We start from the raw sequence: 15,903 nt of genomic DNA on the forward strand, positions 1-15,903 counted from the left end.
TCTGAGACATGATCTGGCCCCACCTTTCCTTCCACAGGTGGGGAATGTGAGGGCCGGAGACCTGGAGGGCTGGTGCTAGCAGAACAGAGTGTCACATTGGGGTTGGAACTGAGGTGTCCCTGGTTCCAGCCAGGATGTCGCCCCCCAAGGATAGGAGAAACCCTTGCTGCCCGCAGGGAGCAGGCTCTGCAGAGTGGATGGGTGGTGCTACAGACTGTCCCATCACAGGGGGCGTCTCCAAGCAGAGAGTCAGGCTTCATGAGGCGCCCTGCTGATGTAGAGGCTATGAGCTGGGCTGCAAGCCGCAAGGTCAGCAGTTTGAAACCTCCAGCCGCTCCTCGGGAGACACACAGGGCTTTCCACCCTCAGGAAGAGTCACGGTCCCAGAAACTCATAGGGCAGGTCTACCCCGACCTGTAGGTCGCTATGAGTCGGCATCGGCTCCACAGCAGTGAATTTTGAGTTTTCCAGATTCACCCTCTTAATCTCCACAGGCTTCTCCCCACAGCCCGCCCAGAAGAGACAAGGCCTGGAAACGGGGTCCCTCCCAACAGCGGTACTGGCAGGGTCAGGGTGGGCAATGGAGGGACTAGCTGTGGAACCCTGGTGGCAGAGTGGGTTAGGAACCCCCCCCCCACAGTAGCTCTGCAGGACAAAGAGGGGGCTTTCTGCTCCCCCCCACCAAAAGCTGGGCAGCTTTGGGCTTGGCTGGAGGGTGGTGGGTTTGGGTTTGGAGGGGATGGGCCAGATGCCTGACTCTTCGTTGGACAAGCAGGGTCCCCATGTACTAAGTGTGGGTGTGCTCTCTGGTGACCTCATGGACTAGAAGGGAATGGAGTGCATTGGTTTTCCTTGTCACGGTCAGATTATTTTCTGGAGGGAGATGAGCTTAGAAAGACCCAATGGGTTTTCTCACAGGGCGACACCCTCTTCGTTTCAGGTCCGCACGGGCTCCATCATAGGAACAATTGCGAGGCAGTGTTCCATTCTGCTGTGTGTGGTGTCCCTGGCCAGAGCCAGCCCCGCAGCCCCTAGCCCCCACCGCCACCACAGCACGGCAGGGGACCCCCTTTGTTTCAAAGGAGGCCGAATACGGCCAGTTCTGTTGCAAGATACACCCACTCCTTACTTAGCGACTCGGTAGGCTCCAAACACCAGGCTGTTGGTGATAGGATGATGGGCATGATGCAAAAATGAAGGATGATGACATCAGGTCGCATCCTGGAGGGTGGCAGCCTCAGCACAGAACTGCCGAAGCACACCATTCCCTAGCTGCCAAAGGCGGAGGACCCCTGCCCAGCCAAGCTGACACAGAGCTCTCACTGACACTGCCAGTGTGACTCGGCTCTGCCCCTCACTGCTCAGCCCTGCCGGGAGTGCACCCTCGTAACCGTAGACTGGCGAACTCCCTGCCATTGCCCATGTGACCGTTTGGATAAGCAGATCGTTGGTAAGTGAGGAGTAGGTATGTAAACAAAACGCACACTTGACCACCGCGGGCAGAATTTTCTGACCCATCGGGCTCTGCTTTGCTCCTGCACGGTGGCTGGCTCTCCGCTGGTGCACCGGATCTTTGTGTCTTGTCATCTCATTGGGTTCTCCAGAACGTCAACCTGGAAACACGAGGCTTTGATTAGATAAGAGACCTGTGCCCCGGCCTCTTCCTCTAAATGGACACTGTGCTCCTTTCCTGACCTTACTTGGCAGGGAAAGGATGAAAATCAGGGGAAGTGAGAGGAAGCCGTATGAGCTCAAGGAAAGGGAGCTCTCGCCACGAGTCAGGTGCCCGCGGAGGTGGCCGTCTGTTCTGAAAATCCAGGGGCTTTCTAGACAGGCCACAGACGAACCCAGCACAGACCTGCCTTCGGCTCCACGACATCTGAAATCAGACCAAGGATCACATTCTACCTTAGGCCCAGGGCAGCCTCTTATTGGATCCATGCCTCGGTTTCCTCATCTATAAAATGGGAATAACCACCTCTGCGTGGGAGAGAATTTAGCATGTCACTGTCTGCTGATCCCTTAGATCGGTGTCTGTCCTCAGCGTTAGGGGAATGGGTATTCCTGATGCCCTGATTACAGGGTGCAGGTGGGCAGTGGCCAGGACCGACCTTTGAGAGGCAGATTCCAGCTCTAGCCAGGAAGAAACTTTTCCTTCTTCTTCTTTTCTCCTCTCCTTTGTCACTCCGTTTTTCTCCGTTGAGGAGTAATAGACCTCTAGTCTGGCCAGGCACCCTGGTGGTGTCATGGGGAACGCGTTGGGCTGCTAGTTGCAAGGCTGGCAGTTCGAATCCACCAGCTCCTCTGTGGGAGAAAGACAAGGCTTTCTACTCCCATCAAGAGTTTCAGTATTGGAAACCCACAGGGGTGGTGCGATCCTATCCTGAGTTGGAACAATGGGATGGCAATGAGTGATACCTGCATTATAGCAAATACAGCTTAAGGATGCTGCTCCATGAACGTTGACATCTATGGTGACTGATTAATCACCACCCAGGGCCAGCTCTGGAGCCTTACAACTCTCCTAGGCCCCTTCCCAAACAGGGTCCCTTCAGGCACTCATACTCCGACCCCATCACCATAGATGAACTTTTGTCTATTCTTAAACGTCCTATAAATAGACCCACATACATCTGGTTTCTTGTGCTCAGCACCGTGAGTGTATCAAGTCTCGATAGCTGTGTATAGCTATGTATAGAAATCGTCCCTGGAGAAAGACATCAGGCTTGGTAAAGTAGAGGGGCAGCTAAAAAGAGGGAGGCCCTCGGCACGGATCGGCACCGTGGCTGCTACACTGGGCTCGGGCATAGCGACCGTTGTAAGGACCGGGCAGTGTTTCGCTCTGTGTGCACAGGGTTGCTCTCGGTCAGAACAGACTCGATGACATCTGAAAACAACGTACGAGCTACGTAACAACCCACCTTAAAATCCACCCAGAGCATGCCCAGTCCAGTTTCTGAAGATCTCGAGTCCAGGAGCAGCCTACTTTGGGCCCAGGATCTCTGGTAAGGTTCTGCCTAGGATGCTGCTAGGGTTGGTAGAGGACTCAGCTCCTCACTGGCGACTGGCCAGAGGTCTTCTCCATGGGGCGGCCTGAGCGTCCTCCCTGAATGGCGGCCGACTCGCCCGCGCCGGAGTGAGTGATCCAAAGCAGAGAAAGAAAGCTACCAGCACCTTTTACGACCCGCTGTGCAAGTCACCTCTACCACCTCCTCTTGTTAGGGGCATTCCCCAAACAAAGCCAAACGCAAGGGGAGGGGCACTCGGCTCTACCTGTGGAATGGAAGCGTGTCTGAGAGCTTCCAGACATTCCTTGATGTGACCACGTATTCTTTTAGCAAGGGAGGCCTTTCTCACCAGCAGTGCCATGCAAGGGTGAGAGGGTACGAGCAGGGCTGAGGGCTGGCGTGGAGGGCACATGAATGTCTGTCAGGGTACCTGCCCCTAACACATGATCATGGGCCTGGTAGGCGCAATTGTATAGCGATAATAAGTAAAGATTAAAGTCATAAAGAGCATGAGAGAGAGAAATAATGGAGTCAGACACATTTCATGGTAGCAGTGCTCACCTCAGCCCCGCTTGGTGGTCCACGTGGAGAAAGAGAGAGATATTTAATGCTAGCCAAGGCTTTTATATTCTCTGGGGATGTGCATGTCCCCTAATTACAGGTGAAGACATACGTCACAGGAAAGGGTTGTGCTATAGGTTATACAGTAATGGAAGGGGGTGGTCTAGGAGTATCCACGCAATAGGAAGAGGAGGGATTGGGGGTATGCATGTGGCAAGATGGGCGGATCCTAGACTCAGGATGGCAGCCTAACAGCCTGTTTGATCTGTTCCCTGGCACCATTATCAGTAGGGTGTAAACTCCACCTACAGGAACCAAATCAGTGACTGCAGGCCTCTATTTTCTTTAGCATCAGGGAGCGGGGCCTGCTCTGGCAACTGACTCTCTTCAGGAAGGCTGTCTGTGAGCATCTGACCCCCCCCCCCAAGCTAGCAAAAAGCCCCTAATGCTTGGCATGTCTTTGGGGGACACAAAGCAGGGGAAAGTCTCTTTATCATCCCACAAATATCTGAGAGGGCTGAGACTCTGGGAGCCGGTGCAGCGTCCAGCCCCTGCTGAGGGTCAGCAAAGCTCTCTCCCTAGGCGACCTCAGGGAGGGGGCCAGGCTTCCTGCTATGCAAGATGGGCCAGCAGGAAAGCGGAGCGACCTCCTATGCCAGCCTAGGGACTTGCCACGTGCTCCACCAGCACTTTCAGGAGCCCTGCCGGGTGGCCGCGTACAAAGTTACTAGCGTCCCTTGTAACTTTTTCGGGGCTGCTCTCAGATGTCCAAGCATTCCAGGAAGCCCTAGCCTTCCAGATCACAAAGGAAAAGCCAGAGTGGGTTGCATCCAATGTACCAAGTGAGTTTCTTGACATCCCTGGTGCCTCTCTGCAGAATGGGGGTCTTGGAGCGACGAGCTCCGGGTCAGAGCTCCCCTCCACACGCGGGGTTGGGTGTGTGTTTTGTTGAGCCAGCCTTGGTTCGGGGGTGAGGAGGCAGCACTGCGGCACCTGCTGCAGCACCTGCCAGCGATTGCTTTCTTTTGGAAGGACAATCTGGCCGTCGCTGCTTGAACTTCAGGGCCCTGGTGGTGATGGAGGCTAAGCAAAGCCTGTAGGTCAAGCCCACCTGTAGCTCTTCTCCAGAAAGATGAGGCTGTCTGCTCCCCTAAAGATTCCTAGCCTTGGAAACCCTGTGTCGGATCACTAACTCGAGGGATGGACTCGGTGGTAGTGGTTTAGTGTGGGTATTTTAATTTAAGAAGTGTTTCTCCCCAAACTCACCACCACGGGGACCATGCTGATGCATCGCACCCTCTAGGACAGAGCAGAGCTGCCCTTGTGGCTTTCTGGGGCGGAACATCTTCACGGAGCAGAGAGCCTCACCTTTCTTCTGTGGAGCCGCTGGGGGTTTCAAACGGCTGGCGTTCAGGGGAGCAGCTCAATGCATAAGCCACGCTGCCACCAGGGTTTGAGGTGGTGCAAATGGTTAACATTTGCTAATGGGAAGACAGGGATTTGAGTTCCTTCAGAGATGCCTTTACAAGGCCTGGAGACCGGGCGACTTCTCCCAAATCAGCCCAGTTCTATTCTGATACATAAGCGGTCACCATGAGTCAGAGTGTCCTGGATGGACGCAAGTTTTCCTTTTTGTTTTTAATTTAAAACGTGCCCATCTTTCAGGCCAGCATTTCCATGCCTCTGTATTTACCGGAGTGGGGATGCGCACTCTCCAGCCAGTCTAACACCCATGGGGGCACCCCGTTCCCTGCCTGCCCTCGGGGTGATAGAAGCCACCTAGGTACCATCTGTACCAGGACTGGCCATGAAGCCCTGAAAGGGAGAGAGGTCAGTCTGTATGCGCTTGGAAAGGTCTCCTGAAAATACTCAGGGCAGAAGGCAAGATGCAGAGTGATAACGATAGAGTGAATCCACTTTAAGAATAAACACACACACCCAACCCTGTAGCCTCTTGCACATCCCTGCATAGAAACATCTGGAGGACATCGCCCCTTGGCACGGTGGCTACACCCAGAGAGGGATTGGGACTGGGAGACCCTCGCTTTACTCTGTCTCCTTTGGTATCACTTGACTTTTCAGTAGTGAAGCTACGTTTACTCACAAGCCACTGGGGTGGTTTTGAGCAAATCTGAAAGGGGCGGGACTTCCTCTCGCTGGCTTTGTTGTGCCCAGAGGCTGCTGCGGTCAGTCCCGGCCTGGCCAGACCTTGCTCCCTCCCCAAGAGCTTCCTCATGGCCTTCCACCCGTTTTTGAGATCACCCTCTTGCCATCCAAGTAAGCTATTTATAGACTCACAGAAAGCGAACTCCAGGGTCCTTAAAGGTCATGGCGCCTAAGCCTTCCCCATTCATGGTGCCACCTGAAGGCGCCCCTGACAAGAGGTGGTTTTTTCTGTCTTGCACACCTCCAGGGACAGGCAGCTTACTGCCTTACAAGGCATCTCCTTCCGTATGCAGACTGCTAGTGGCTGTCTGTACTTGGCTCCTCTTCTTAGCCTGCCATCTGCCGCCCGAGCGCTCTCTGAAGCAATTCAATGAGCTGGGAGCTTGCAAAGACTCTCAAGCAAACTGCCTGTGTTCAAATCCCGGGTCTGCAGCTGACTAGAGCGCTGTGATCTGGAAAACATTTCTAAATTATTTCTGTGCTTCCTTTGTCTGGCTTATAAAATAAAAACGATACTGGCAGTACCTGTTCCACAGGTGTGTTATTGTTGTTAGTAGATGCCATCGAAGTCGGTTATGACTCATAGCGACCACCTGTTGTTCCTGTGCCGGTCCATCTCGTTGAGGGCCTTCCCCTTTCACTGCCTGCTACTTTACCAAGCCTGACGTCCTTCTCCAGGGGCCGGTCTCTCCTGACCACACGTCCAAAGTACGTAAGATGGCCTCCTGACCTCTTTGCCTCTAGGGAGCACCCTGGCTGTGCTTCCTCCGAGGCAGATTTATTTGCTCCTTTGGCAGTCCTGGCACTTTCAATAGTCTTTGTCAACATCAGCATTCAAATACGTCAATTCCTTCGGCCTCCCTTGTTCATGCCCAGCTTTCTTGGGCAGAGGTTTGGCAAGAGGAGAATGAGCCGCCTTCTGAAAAGGACACACCGGAGCCAACCAGGCCCCCGGCCATCGGTCGATGCTAACTCACCGTGACCCTGTAGGGGGGTTCTCAGACTGGAACCTCTTGGGGGCACAGATGGCCTCCTCTTTCTCTCCAAGAGCAGCGGATGGGTTTGAACCGTTGTGGTCAGCAGCTCAGTGCCTCACCCACAGCGCCACCAGGGCACCTTGCCTTACACGCAAGGACTCGATCAGTAATCGGAAAATAATGAGGAGTCTTGGGCTTCTGCCCGAACCTCCACCTCCCCGCCTGGGAAACGTGGGAGCCCTTCTATCCGAGAGGCGCTGAGGGCGGGGAGGCCGAGGCCGCAGCCAGGGTCACGCTGCTCTGACAGCCGGTGAAGTTTTGGGGACGGGAATGCCCATTTTCTGTTGTACTCTTTCGCATATAGAGATTGGTTTTCTTAGGAACAGGAAGATGAGCTGGGGTTACCTCATGGAGTCTCATACCTCCGCACACACACTCATGGACACCTGTAGAAACCCCAGGGAAATGGGGGCCTACTCAGAGAATCGGGCACCTGGAGCATCCTCTGAGGCCCTCCCAGCTCCAAGTCAAGGGCGAGCCGTGACTTTGTTACCAATAAGCTGAAGGGCCGTGGTCTCGCTGAAATCCATGCACGGGCTCAGTTTACAAATCTCTCCGATGGAGAGGCTGGGATCGGCCTGGCCTGCCCACTTCCCCAGGCTGGAGGGGAACTCGAATGGGGGCAGTTGGCATCCAGGTGCCCTGGACTCTGGATGGAGCGGCACGGGTGTCACTCCACAGTGGCAGCTGCAGTCCCTCGCCACCCCTCCACAGAGGGAGCCCGGTGCTGCGTCCAGCCCCTGCTGAGGGTCAGCAAAGCTCTCTCCCTAGGCGACCTCAGGGAGGGGCCCAGGCTTCCTGCTGAACGAGATGGGGCAGCAGGAAAGGGGAGCGACCTCATCTGCCAAGCCCAGGCGGCCAGTGCCCAGGGCCATGCCCAGTGCTCCGGGACTGACCTGAGCTCTCCCCAGCACTTTCAGGAGCCCTGCCAGGTGGCCTGGTGGAAAATTACTGGCGTCCCTTGGCCTGCATGGTTGGCTCTCTCAGCCTCGTCTGAACCCAGAAGAGCTCTGGTGAACTCAGAATGCCTGGGAGCAATTCGAGGTCAAGAGTTGGGGCTTTGACTCCACGAGTGTCCATTTGGATGCTGGACTGGTGTGTGCATTTGCCCTCCCGCGCTCCTGTGCCCCCAGGACATTCCTGTTTCCTCCATTGGGTTCTGTCCGACAGCTCTGGGCGGAGAGCCGGTAGGTGCGTGGCTCTTACTGTGCATAGCTGCTCAGCCTGGAGCAGCGCCATCCACCGAACTTCCTGGGGTGATGGAAACACTCCAGGCTTGCACTGACCAAGAATGCAGCCGTATGGCTGCTGATGGTGAGGCTGAAGACCCATATGTTAAATGCCACGCAATTTTCATTCTTTTAATTTAAATGGCCACGTGTGGCTAGTGCCCTGGACTGGACAGCGCAGACCTCATTGGAGAGACAGCTATGAAGGAAATGACTCAGGAGAGGCAGACTGTGCTGGGTGTGAGGAGCAGGGGAGAGGGGGCGTCCTAGGGCAGGGTCCGGAGGAGCTTTGTGTGGGACGGAGCATTTGCAATGGGTCTGAATACACAAGGCTACCTGGACACAGGAGCATGAGGGTGTTCCCCTGGAGGAAGGGCACACATCAAGGCATGGAGGCAGCAGAGTACCAAGGACCAAGCACCGGAGGTGGACGGGGTTACTGAGAGATGGGACAGGCACGGAAGGCCAATGCTAGCTGTGGGTGACTGGGCAGAGGGCCTGTCAGCTGCTAAAGGACAGCTGAGCTGCCGCCAGTTTTTGACAGCTCTGTGTTCTTTCTGGGGAGGCCCTTATCTGGTCCTTCGGTGCGAGCAGGCCAACTTCTGCGTGTGTGAGTGGACCATTGGCATTTCTGGGCCGCACTTCTTCAGCTCCAAGTCTGGGAAGTCTAGGCCCAAAGGAAAAGCGGGCATGAACTAGCGTGTTGTTGGGGTGTGGGGTGGAGGTGGGGGGTGTGTGAGGAACCTCACCGGTCTTACTTCCTCTCTACATTTTTCAGAGTCTCTTGTATGTGTAACATCTATGTTTTGAATCTGTGTTTAGTAGAAGCCCCGGCTTTCTGTGTCTTTTACAGCTTCTTTTATCTTAAAGATTATTTTACAAGCTATTGTACTCTTCAGAGTGCTGCTGTAACAGGAAGACCACGGTAGGTGGCTGTAACAGAAAGTATGTCCTCGAGGGTTAGAGACTCTGAATTCGTGGCCCAGTCCAGGGCAAGGCTTCCTCTCTCTGTGGGTTCACAGCTTGAGCGGGCGGGCGGTCCTGTTCTCCTTCCAACATCCGGAGGCCCAACATTCGGAGGAGATCTCCGTGGGCCTTCCCCTCAGTCTTCCCTGGGGTCTAGGAAGTTCCCAGTGCAGGGACCCCGTGTCCAAAGGACACGCACTTCTATTTGGGTGGCACTAGGGTCCCTCTGGTTTCTGTGGTGCACGTGTTTAATCCCTTCTGTTTGCCAATAGAGAGCGACTCAAAATACCTCATCTTGTAGATTTCACCCCACCTCATTAACCGAGCTGCCTCTACACCTGCCTCATTAACATCATAGAGGTGAGGATTTACAACACGTGGGCTTGTTACCTCCGATCACAAAGGGGACAATTCCATCCAAAACTGAGGATCATGGACCAGCCAAGTTGACACAAATTTAGGTGTGGGGGTAGACATAATTGAATCGATAACTCATGGTAATGCAAACAGTATGTGTTAGGGTTGACTAGAGAATCAAATCCAGTGACACTCATGTATCTGTAAGAAAGAGCTTCATATCAAGGGAGCAATTGTATATCAAGAAAACATCCCAGCCCAGTCCAGATTGAGCCCGTAAGTCTGATACTAGTCCATATGTCCTTCTTCAGACTGGCGCAGCCATATGCAATGACGCAGAATGCAGGGAGATCACAGGCTGGTGGGTGCGGAGGCGTGTGGATCCATCGTTGGGCTCTCACGGGTCTCTGGGTGGCTCGCCACCTTGAAGGTGAAGGCAGAGAGGGAGAGGTTCCCAGGACCCTGCTTAGGAGGAGGTCCCACTCACGCGGAGGCACCATCAGGCTAGACTCCACCCCTCCGCTCCAAGTTGACGTGAAATTATGTAACGACCAGAGGGTGCAATCACACAGAAGAAAACAAAGCTATCCTAAATCCCACCGTCAGCATCCTTCTAGATTTGTTTCTATGCAAATACAAGTATATACGCACTGGTTATGACCAGGGCTGCCAATCACAAGGTCAGCAGTTCGAAATGACCAGATGCTCCCTGGGAGAAACACGAGGCGTTCTACTCCTGAAAAGAGTTACCATCTCAGAAACATCATGGCCCAGAGAGTCGCTGAGTCGACCAGCTCGATGGCCGTGAGGTGCTTTCTTTTGTCTTGTCTTGAATATGTGACTTAGATTACCACCACCACCACCTCCCACCCACCCCACACACACGCAGGGCCACTCCATGGCCCTCTCTCCAGGGCAGTGGCCAGGGAGGTGCCTCCTTGTTTTGCAGCCTACATTCTAGGACAAAGCTCCGAGCTCCTCCTGGCGAATGCCCGTTTCACTTCTCCCCACGGGGATTCACGGGGCTGTGGTACGCGTCCTCGTCACGTTCTTGCCAGTGTTGTGCCGCCGTGCTTCTCCTCTTTGTCGTATGATCAGTATAGACTTGGGGGTGGGAGAGGCTTCCTGTGACCAGAGCGGGCTGTAGGTAACCAACACCGACACTCCCGATTCACCGTGTGGCCTTTGGCAAGCCCATTCCCCTCTCTGGGCCTCAAATGGGGCTCATGTGTAAACTGAAGAGGTCAGATGGGATCACTGGCTGCCGGTGGGAATCATCTGGTGTCAGGGAAACCAGCCCCTAACACATCACCACTGGTCCAGTCGGCGCAATTGTACAGCGATAATAAGTAAAGGTTATAGTAAAGTCATAGAGAGCATGAGCGATAGAAGAGATTGAAATAATGGAGTCAGACACATCTCGTGGTAGCATGCTCACCTCAGCCTCACTTGGTGGTCCATGTGGAGAGAGAATCTTTATTGCTAACCAAGGCTTTTATATTCTTTGGGGACAGGCATGCCCCTTAATTACAGGTGAAGACATGTGTCACAGGAAAGGGTTGTGCTATAGGTAATACAGTAATGGGAGGGGGGTGATCTAGGGGTATCCACACAATAGGAAGAGGAGGGATTGGGGGTATACATGTGACAAGATGGGCGGATCCTAGAATCAGGATGGCAGCCTAACTTTGGGTGTGACTGAGCCGGTTTGACCTGTTCTCTGGCTCTCTGTTGAAACCATTATCAGTAGGGTGTAAACCCACCCTGCAGGGACCAAACCAAGGACTGTAAGCCTTTAGGGAGAAGTAGCTCATTGTCCTTAACAGCAGGGAGCGGGCCCTACTTGTGGTGGGACCAGGCAGTAGTCTGGCAGCTGACTGCCTTCAGGGAGGTAACTTGACAATCATTTACCATTAGCGGCAAGCAGTGTCCTAAGTCTATCATATATTTGGGAGAGACGCTGGAGAAATCTTTCAGTTTCCCACAATCTGGGGAGTTTAAAAACAATGGGAACCAACTCCGGATTCCGTTAGGAAGGGATATAGCCTGGGCAGCAGGGTTGTTAATGTCTCCCCAGGACTGGGTGATTCGAAGGTCCTCGCTGCTCCGATACTCCAGGGTGCGCCCTGGTGGAGTCCTTACATGGACACCTGCTCAGAGAGAGGCTGTGGTGGGCCAGCCGCAAGAGCTCGGTTTGCATGGCAGCCCAGCCCCTCCGCTCTTTGCTCTTGGAATGGGGAATGACAAGGTTTCCCGACCCACCATCTGTATGTGGAGCAGGCTGTTAGGCCCTAGCCAAAGGGATGCATGGCAACAATTGTTCTTTTCTCCACCCAAGAGCCAGCCTCTGGGCAACAAAGCAGAAATGGAGATGGTGAGCATGCTGGAAAAAAACACAACGCTTCTCAAGTTCGGCTACCACTTCACCCAGCAGGGGCCCCGGCTTCGGGCATCCAATGCCATGATGAGCAACAACGACCTGGGTGAGTGGAAGCGGGCCCACACCCTTGCCCTTGCCCTCCTCCCCACACACACATCTGTGCAGGATGTATCAGGGGAAGCCCTGGGGCTCCTCACCGTCCAGTCGTCCACATAGCGTCCACGTAGCCCTGCTTTCCTTCTCTGGGCTTGTGTCCTGTCCCCTCCCTAGACTGTGAGTTCCCAGGGGCCCAGGGATGAGCGCTCTCCCTCCTTGAGGCCAGGCCGCAGGGTGGGCCCAGGGCTGGTCCAGGTTTCACACACGGCACCTGACCGAATGCTGGGCCACTTGGTGCAGACAAAGCCCACAGCCGGGTCCTTTCTTCTTCTGAAGCGCTTCCCTGTACTCTACAATGAGGAGTCCTCTCCAGACTATGCGACCTCTAGCCCCCCAGCCCCCGGGCCTGGAACCTGCACATGGCTTATGGCTTGTCAGGCAGACGTTGTAAAGCCACCTTCAAAAGCAAAGTAAATGCAAGTTCGATTCGTTTGAGCTAAAGAAGATGTCACCGTATCGCTCTTATACGGCAATTGAGTCCGTGAGGCAGTTGAACCGAAAAAGGTTGATCAGTCACCAACTGACATCCAGAAAGGCCATCGGGGCTGCCACGTGCATTTCTTCTGTCTGTCCTGGTCACGCTCGGCGGCGGTACGAGAGGCCGGAGGAAAGCAAGGAGAGAAAGCACTGTCCACTTACCATTGGAAGGGCAGCCTCCACGTTAGACAGTGGCGTGCGTCTGGGGTCAGGTGGGCCTGAAGCAGGAGGGGACGTAACATGCTTAAAACCAGAAAACCCTTGTCCTGGCAAAGCCCCTGTTTTGCTCTAGTCTCAAGGACAACCTCTCCAAGAAGCATCGCAAACACCCTCAACCAAGCCCATTGCCATCGAGTGGATGCCAACTCAGAGCCCCCCCCCCCAGAGCGAGCACACCATAGGTACCTCCTGCTGGGGGCAGACATCACCTCTTTCTCCCATTGGGCAGCTGGTGGGCTCAAAGCAGTGACCTTTGTCCTCCAGCTGAGGACCCATTCTGGGCTCCTGTTGTTCACAAGACCCTCCGAGTGGCTGGTGGTCCTTAGTGTGTGGCAGGCACTGTTCTCAGGACTTCCCAGTCCCGGCATACTGACTCTCCATTAATCTCCTGAGGTAGGGCTATTCCCATCCCAACTCACAGTAAGGAAACAGAGGCCTTGCCTTACTGTCATTTCACCTAAGCAAGAGGGCAGAACTAGGGTGGCACCAACTCTCCTGCGCTGATGCTCTCAGCCATGAGGCACCTGGGACCCCTGGGCCCTGCCAGACTTCGTCTCTGGGTACCTCCTGACCAGCCATCCTCTTGCCACATTATGTGGGACCATGCCAGGTAGCTTGAGTGCCCAGTGACCCAGGAGAAAGCATGTCCTTAAAGGGTCTTTACTCCCACTGCCCCCCCCCCCCACCTTTTCATCATTGGCATTCCGCTACCGTGTTCCCCAGGCTGTCCTTAGAGAAGCTGCCCGCTTCATTCACTGCACCCTCCTCCCTGGGACAGAAGTCTCCCAGGGCACCCAGGAACACCACCACTCTGAGCCCCAACACCCCAGTGGCTCTGCCTGTGTTGTCCATACGCTGATGGGGCTCTGGTTGCAGCTCTGTTGTGATGTGATGTGTGCATCGAGCCTCGCTCAGGAATTGGAAGACATAGAAGTACAGACTTTCGCTCCTCTCAGCCATCGCTTCCTATCTCTGCCACACCAGAGGCCCCTGGGCTGCCACCTAGCGGCCCTCCAGAATTTCCTCTCGTGCTGGTGGCAGCTCTAGCTCGAAGCCTGGTCTCTGGCTGCAGACACTAATGCATGTCTGTAGGCTCCCTTGTGACAGCAAAGGGGATCCCTCACCCCCTGAGCGAATGTCCCCAGCTCGCAGCTTTCCCCTTTGTGGCCGTTCACGTCTTTCCATGAACAGTGGCTGGAGTTTCTATCATCTTGCCCCGGGGAAGATGTCAAGCAGGGACACCTAGGGGTGGGCACTGCAGGACGATCTTGTCCCATCAGGATCTTGGGGGGCTGCCCCCTGGGGATTAAGGCCCCGGGCTCCTTAAGAGGATGGGCTCGGCTTCACTCTCATCTGAAGCAGAGTAAGGCTCTTCAAGGGTGTGGTCTCGGGAGAAGCCGGCCAGGGCATTACACTGGTGTGGTCAGCCATTTAGAAGTCATTGTGACCGACAGGACCGTGTCATGGACTCGGAGTGAAGGGTGAGGGGCCATGACACAAGTCACACACACAAGGGTCCTTTAAAAGCAATACAGACTTCAGGCTTTACTCAGACAAACAGCACAAGGCATATTGGTGTTCTCCGTGGGCCAGCGGGGCTCCTGGTCTGCAGGACTGACGGACTGGCTGCCTCCTCATTTCTCTTCTGTTCCTTTCCAGTGAGGAAGAGGCGGCTTGCAGACCTGACCGGGCCCATCATCCCCAAGTGCCGGAGTGGTGTCTAGTGCGCAGAGGGGAAGACCCGCCTTTGAACTGGACATGTCCTCCTGAGGATCCCTGCTCTGTCTGCCCGGGGAACCAGGCGGCAACGTACCGGCGCATCCTTTGTGTTCAGTTCTTTATGCACTAAGGTTTGACGTTAACTAGTGGTCGTAGTTGACATTTTTATAACATAGGTTTCATGTGAAGTTGTTCTTTAGTCTAGTGATTATTTAAAAAGGAAGCCCTCGAACCGGCTGATTACTGAAGACGGAGCTACCTGAGCAGTGACTGACCCCCAGGGGCCCAGCTGCAGGCCTTGCTGTGCAGGGTCGGGTGTGTAGTGCGTGAACAGGCAGCACACTCGTCCACCGGGTTTCGGGAGCCTTAGCCCTAATTACACATTGGATCTTGGCTACTTTGCAAATTGACATATGTTTTATTAACCCTCCTTTCATTTTAAAGACTAGCCCTTTAATTCAGGCTTGAGCTGCCAAGTGGATGGCTGGATCAAGAATAAAGTTTTTGCCCTCCAGGGGGATAAGAGAAACGATTGCCGTCAGAGCTCCTCCTGGCAGAGGCGATGGGAAAGGCCAGTGGTGAGATGTCAAGCTTTGGGACACGTGTCTTTGGCAGTCCCAGGCAGCAAGCATTTCCCTGAGGTCCCTTATAGGAGCATGACATGACCTTACAGCTTAATACTGGAGCCAGAAAAGACCCCACCCCACCCTCACCAAATGCCAACCTCATGCGGGACGTGAAACCCTACGGCCAAATACTACTTGAAAGGCTCTGTCTGGGCGGCATGGGGAGCAGCAGTGTGGCTCATGTGGAGTGCCAGTCAGCAGGTGAACTTCCAGCTCACCACAGCTACGGTCTCAGCATGGCTGGCCTTACGGACATCCTGCCTGTCTCCCGGGGACTCCTACACAGCCACCACTGGTCTCGTGCCTGTGAACTGCCTCTGAAGGCCGCTGGGGAAGAAGACCCACATGGTCAGAGAATTAGGAAATCCTGGCCAAACCTCCCAAAGACGATGATTCTGAAACCGCCCTGTGGGCATGTCTGCTGCGTCCTGGCTGTTCGGTCGCACCGCCCTGTGCCTTTTCCTGCACCACAGTGCCAGTCACACCGGGATTCCTGTTGCCTTGGGAGCTCTTTTCAGGTGCAATTCAATGAGTCTTAAGAGAAAGAGGCAAAGGCGTGGAGCTGGTGAGCACTGAGCAGGATGCTCCGGAGGAGAGGGGAAACGCCATGTGCGGGGGCCAGCTGCTGCAGCATGGACATGCACGGCAGCGGGGCGACAGGCCTTGACACTGGGGAAGAGGCTCATCGAGGGGAGGCTGCAGATGAACCCAAGGGCGGCCCCGTGCTGCAGGAACACCCCCTGCCCCAACAGCTTGCCCGTGAAACACACTGCAGCTGTGTTCTGCATCACTGGAAACTGCAACGAATAGTAAATCTGTCGGTCTGTACATGGCTACCGGTGTGCTCCTTGGGGCTCGTGGGACAGTGGCGTGCCCTTCAAGTATGTGTGCCCAGCAGGCAGGGCAGTCCAGTCACTGGGGCAGAGCTGCAGGCTTATGAATGTGTCTTCCATCCCATGCGACCTAAACACAGCTACCCAAATACCAGCAACGTCAGGTCAT

The 15,903-nt window shown here is 54.8% G+C and overlaps 1 protein-coding gene across 1 annotated transcript in view; it reads left to right on the forward strand.

The window, feature by feature from the left end:
• TMOD1 (tropomodulin 1) overlaps positions 1-15,729 on the forward strand; it is a 73,920-nt gene extending 58,191 nt beyond the window's left edge. The window contains exons 9-10 of the mRNA XM_004710992.4: positions 11,663-11,807; positions 14,216-15,729. Coding sequence (XP_004711049.1) covers positions 11,663-11,807; positions 14,216-14,280 — 210 coding nt within the window. The 3' untranslated portion in view covers positions 14,281-15,729. The remainder of the gene's footprint in view (positions 1-11,662; positions 11,808-14,215) is intronic.
• Positions 15,730-15,903: the final 174 nt, after the last annotated feature.

Source organism: Echinops telfairi, unplaced genomic scaffold (genome assembly GCF_000313985.2).
Source record: "Echinops telfairi isolate 266 unplaced genomic scaffold, ASM31398v2 ScPeMD7_7410;HRSCAF=8448, whole genome shotgun sequence".
NCBI lineage: Eukaryota > Metazoa > Chordata > Mammalia > Afrosoricida > Tenrecidae > Echinops > Echinops telfairi.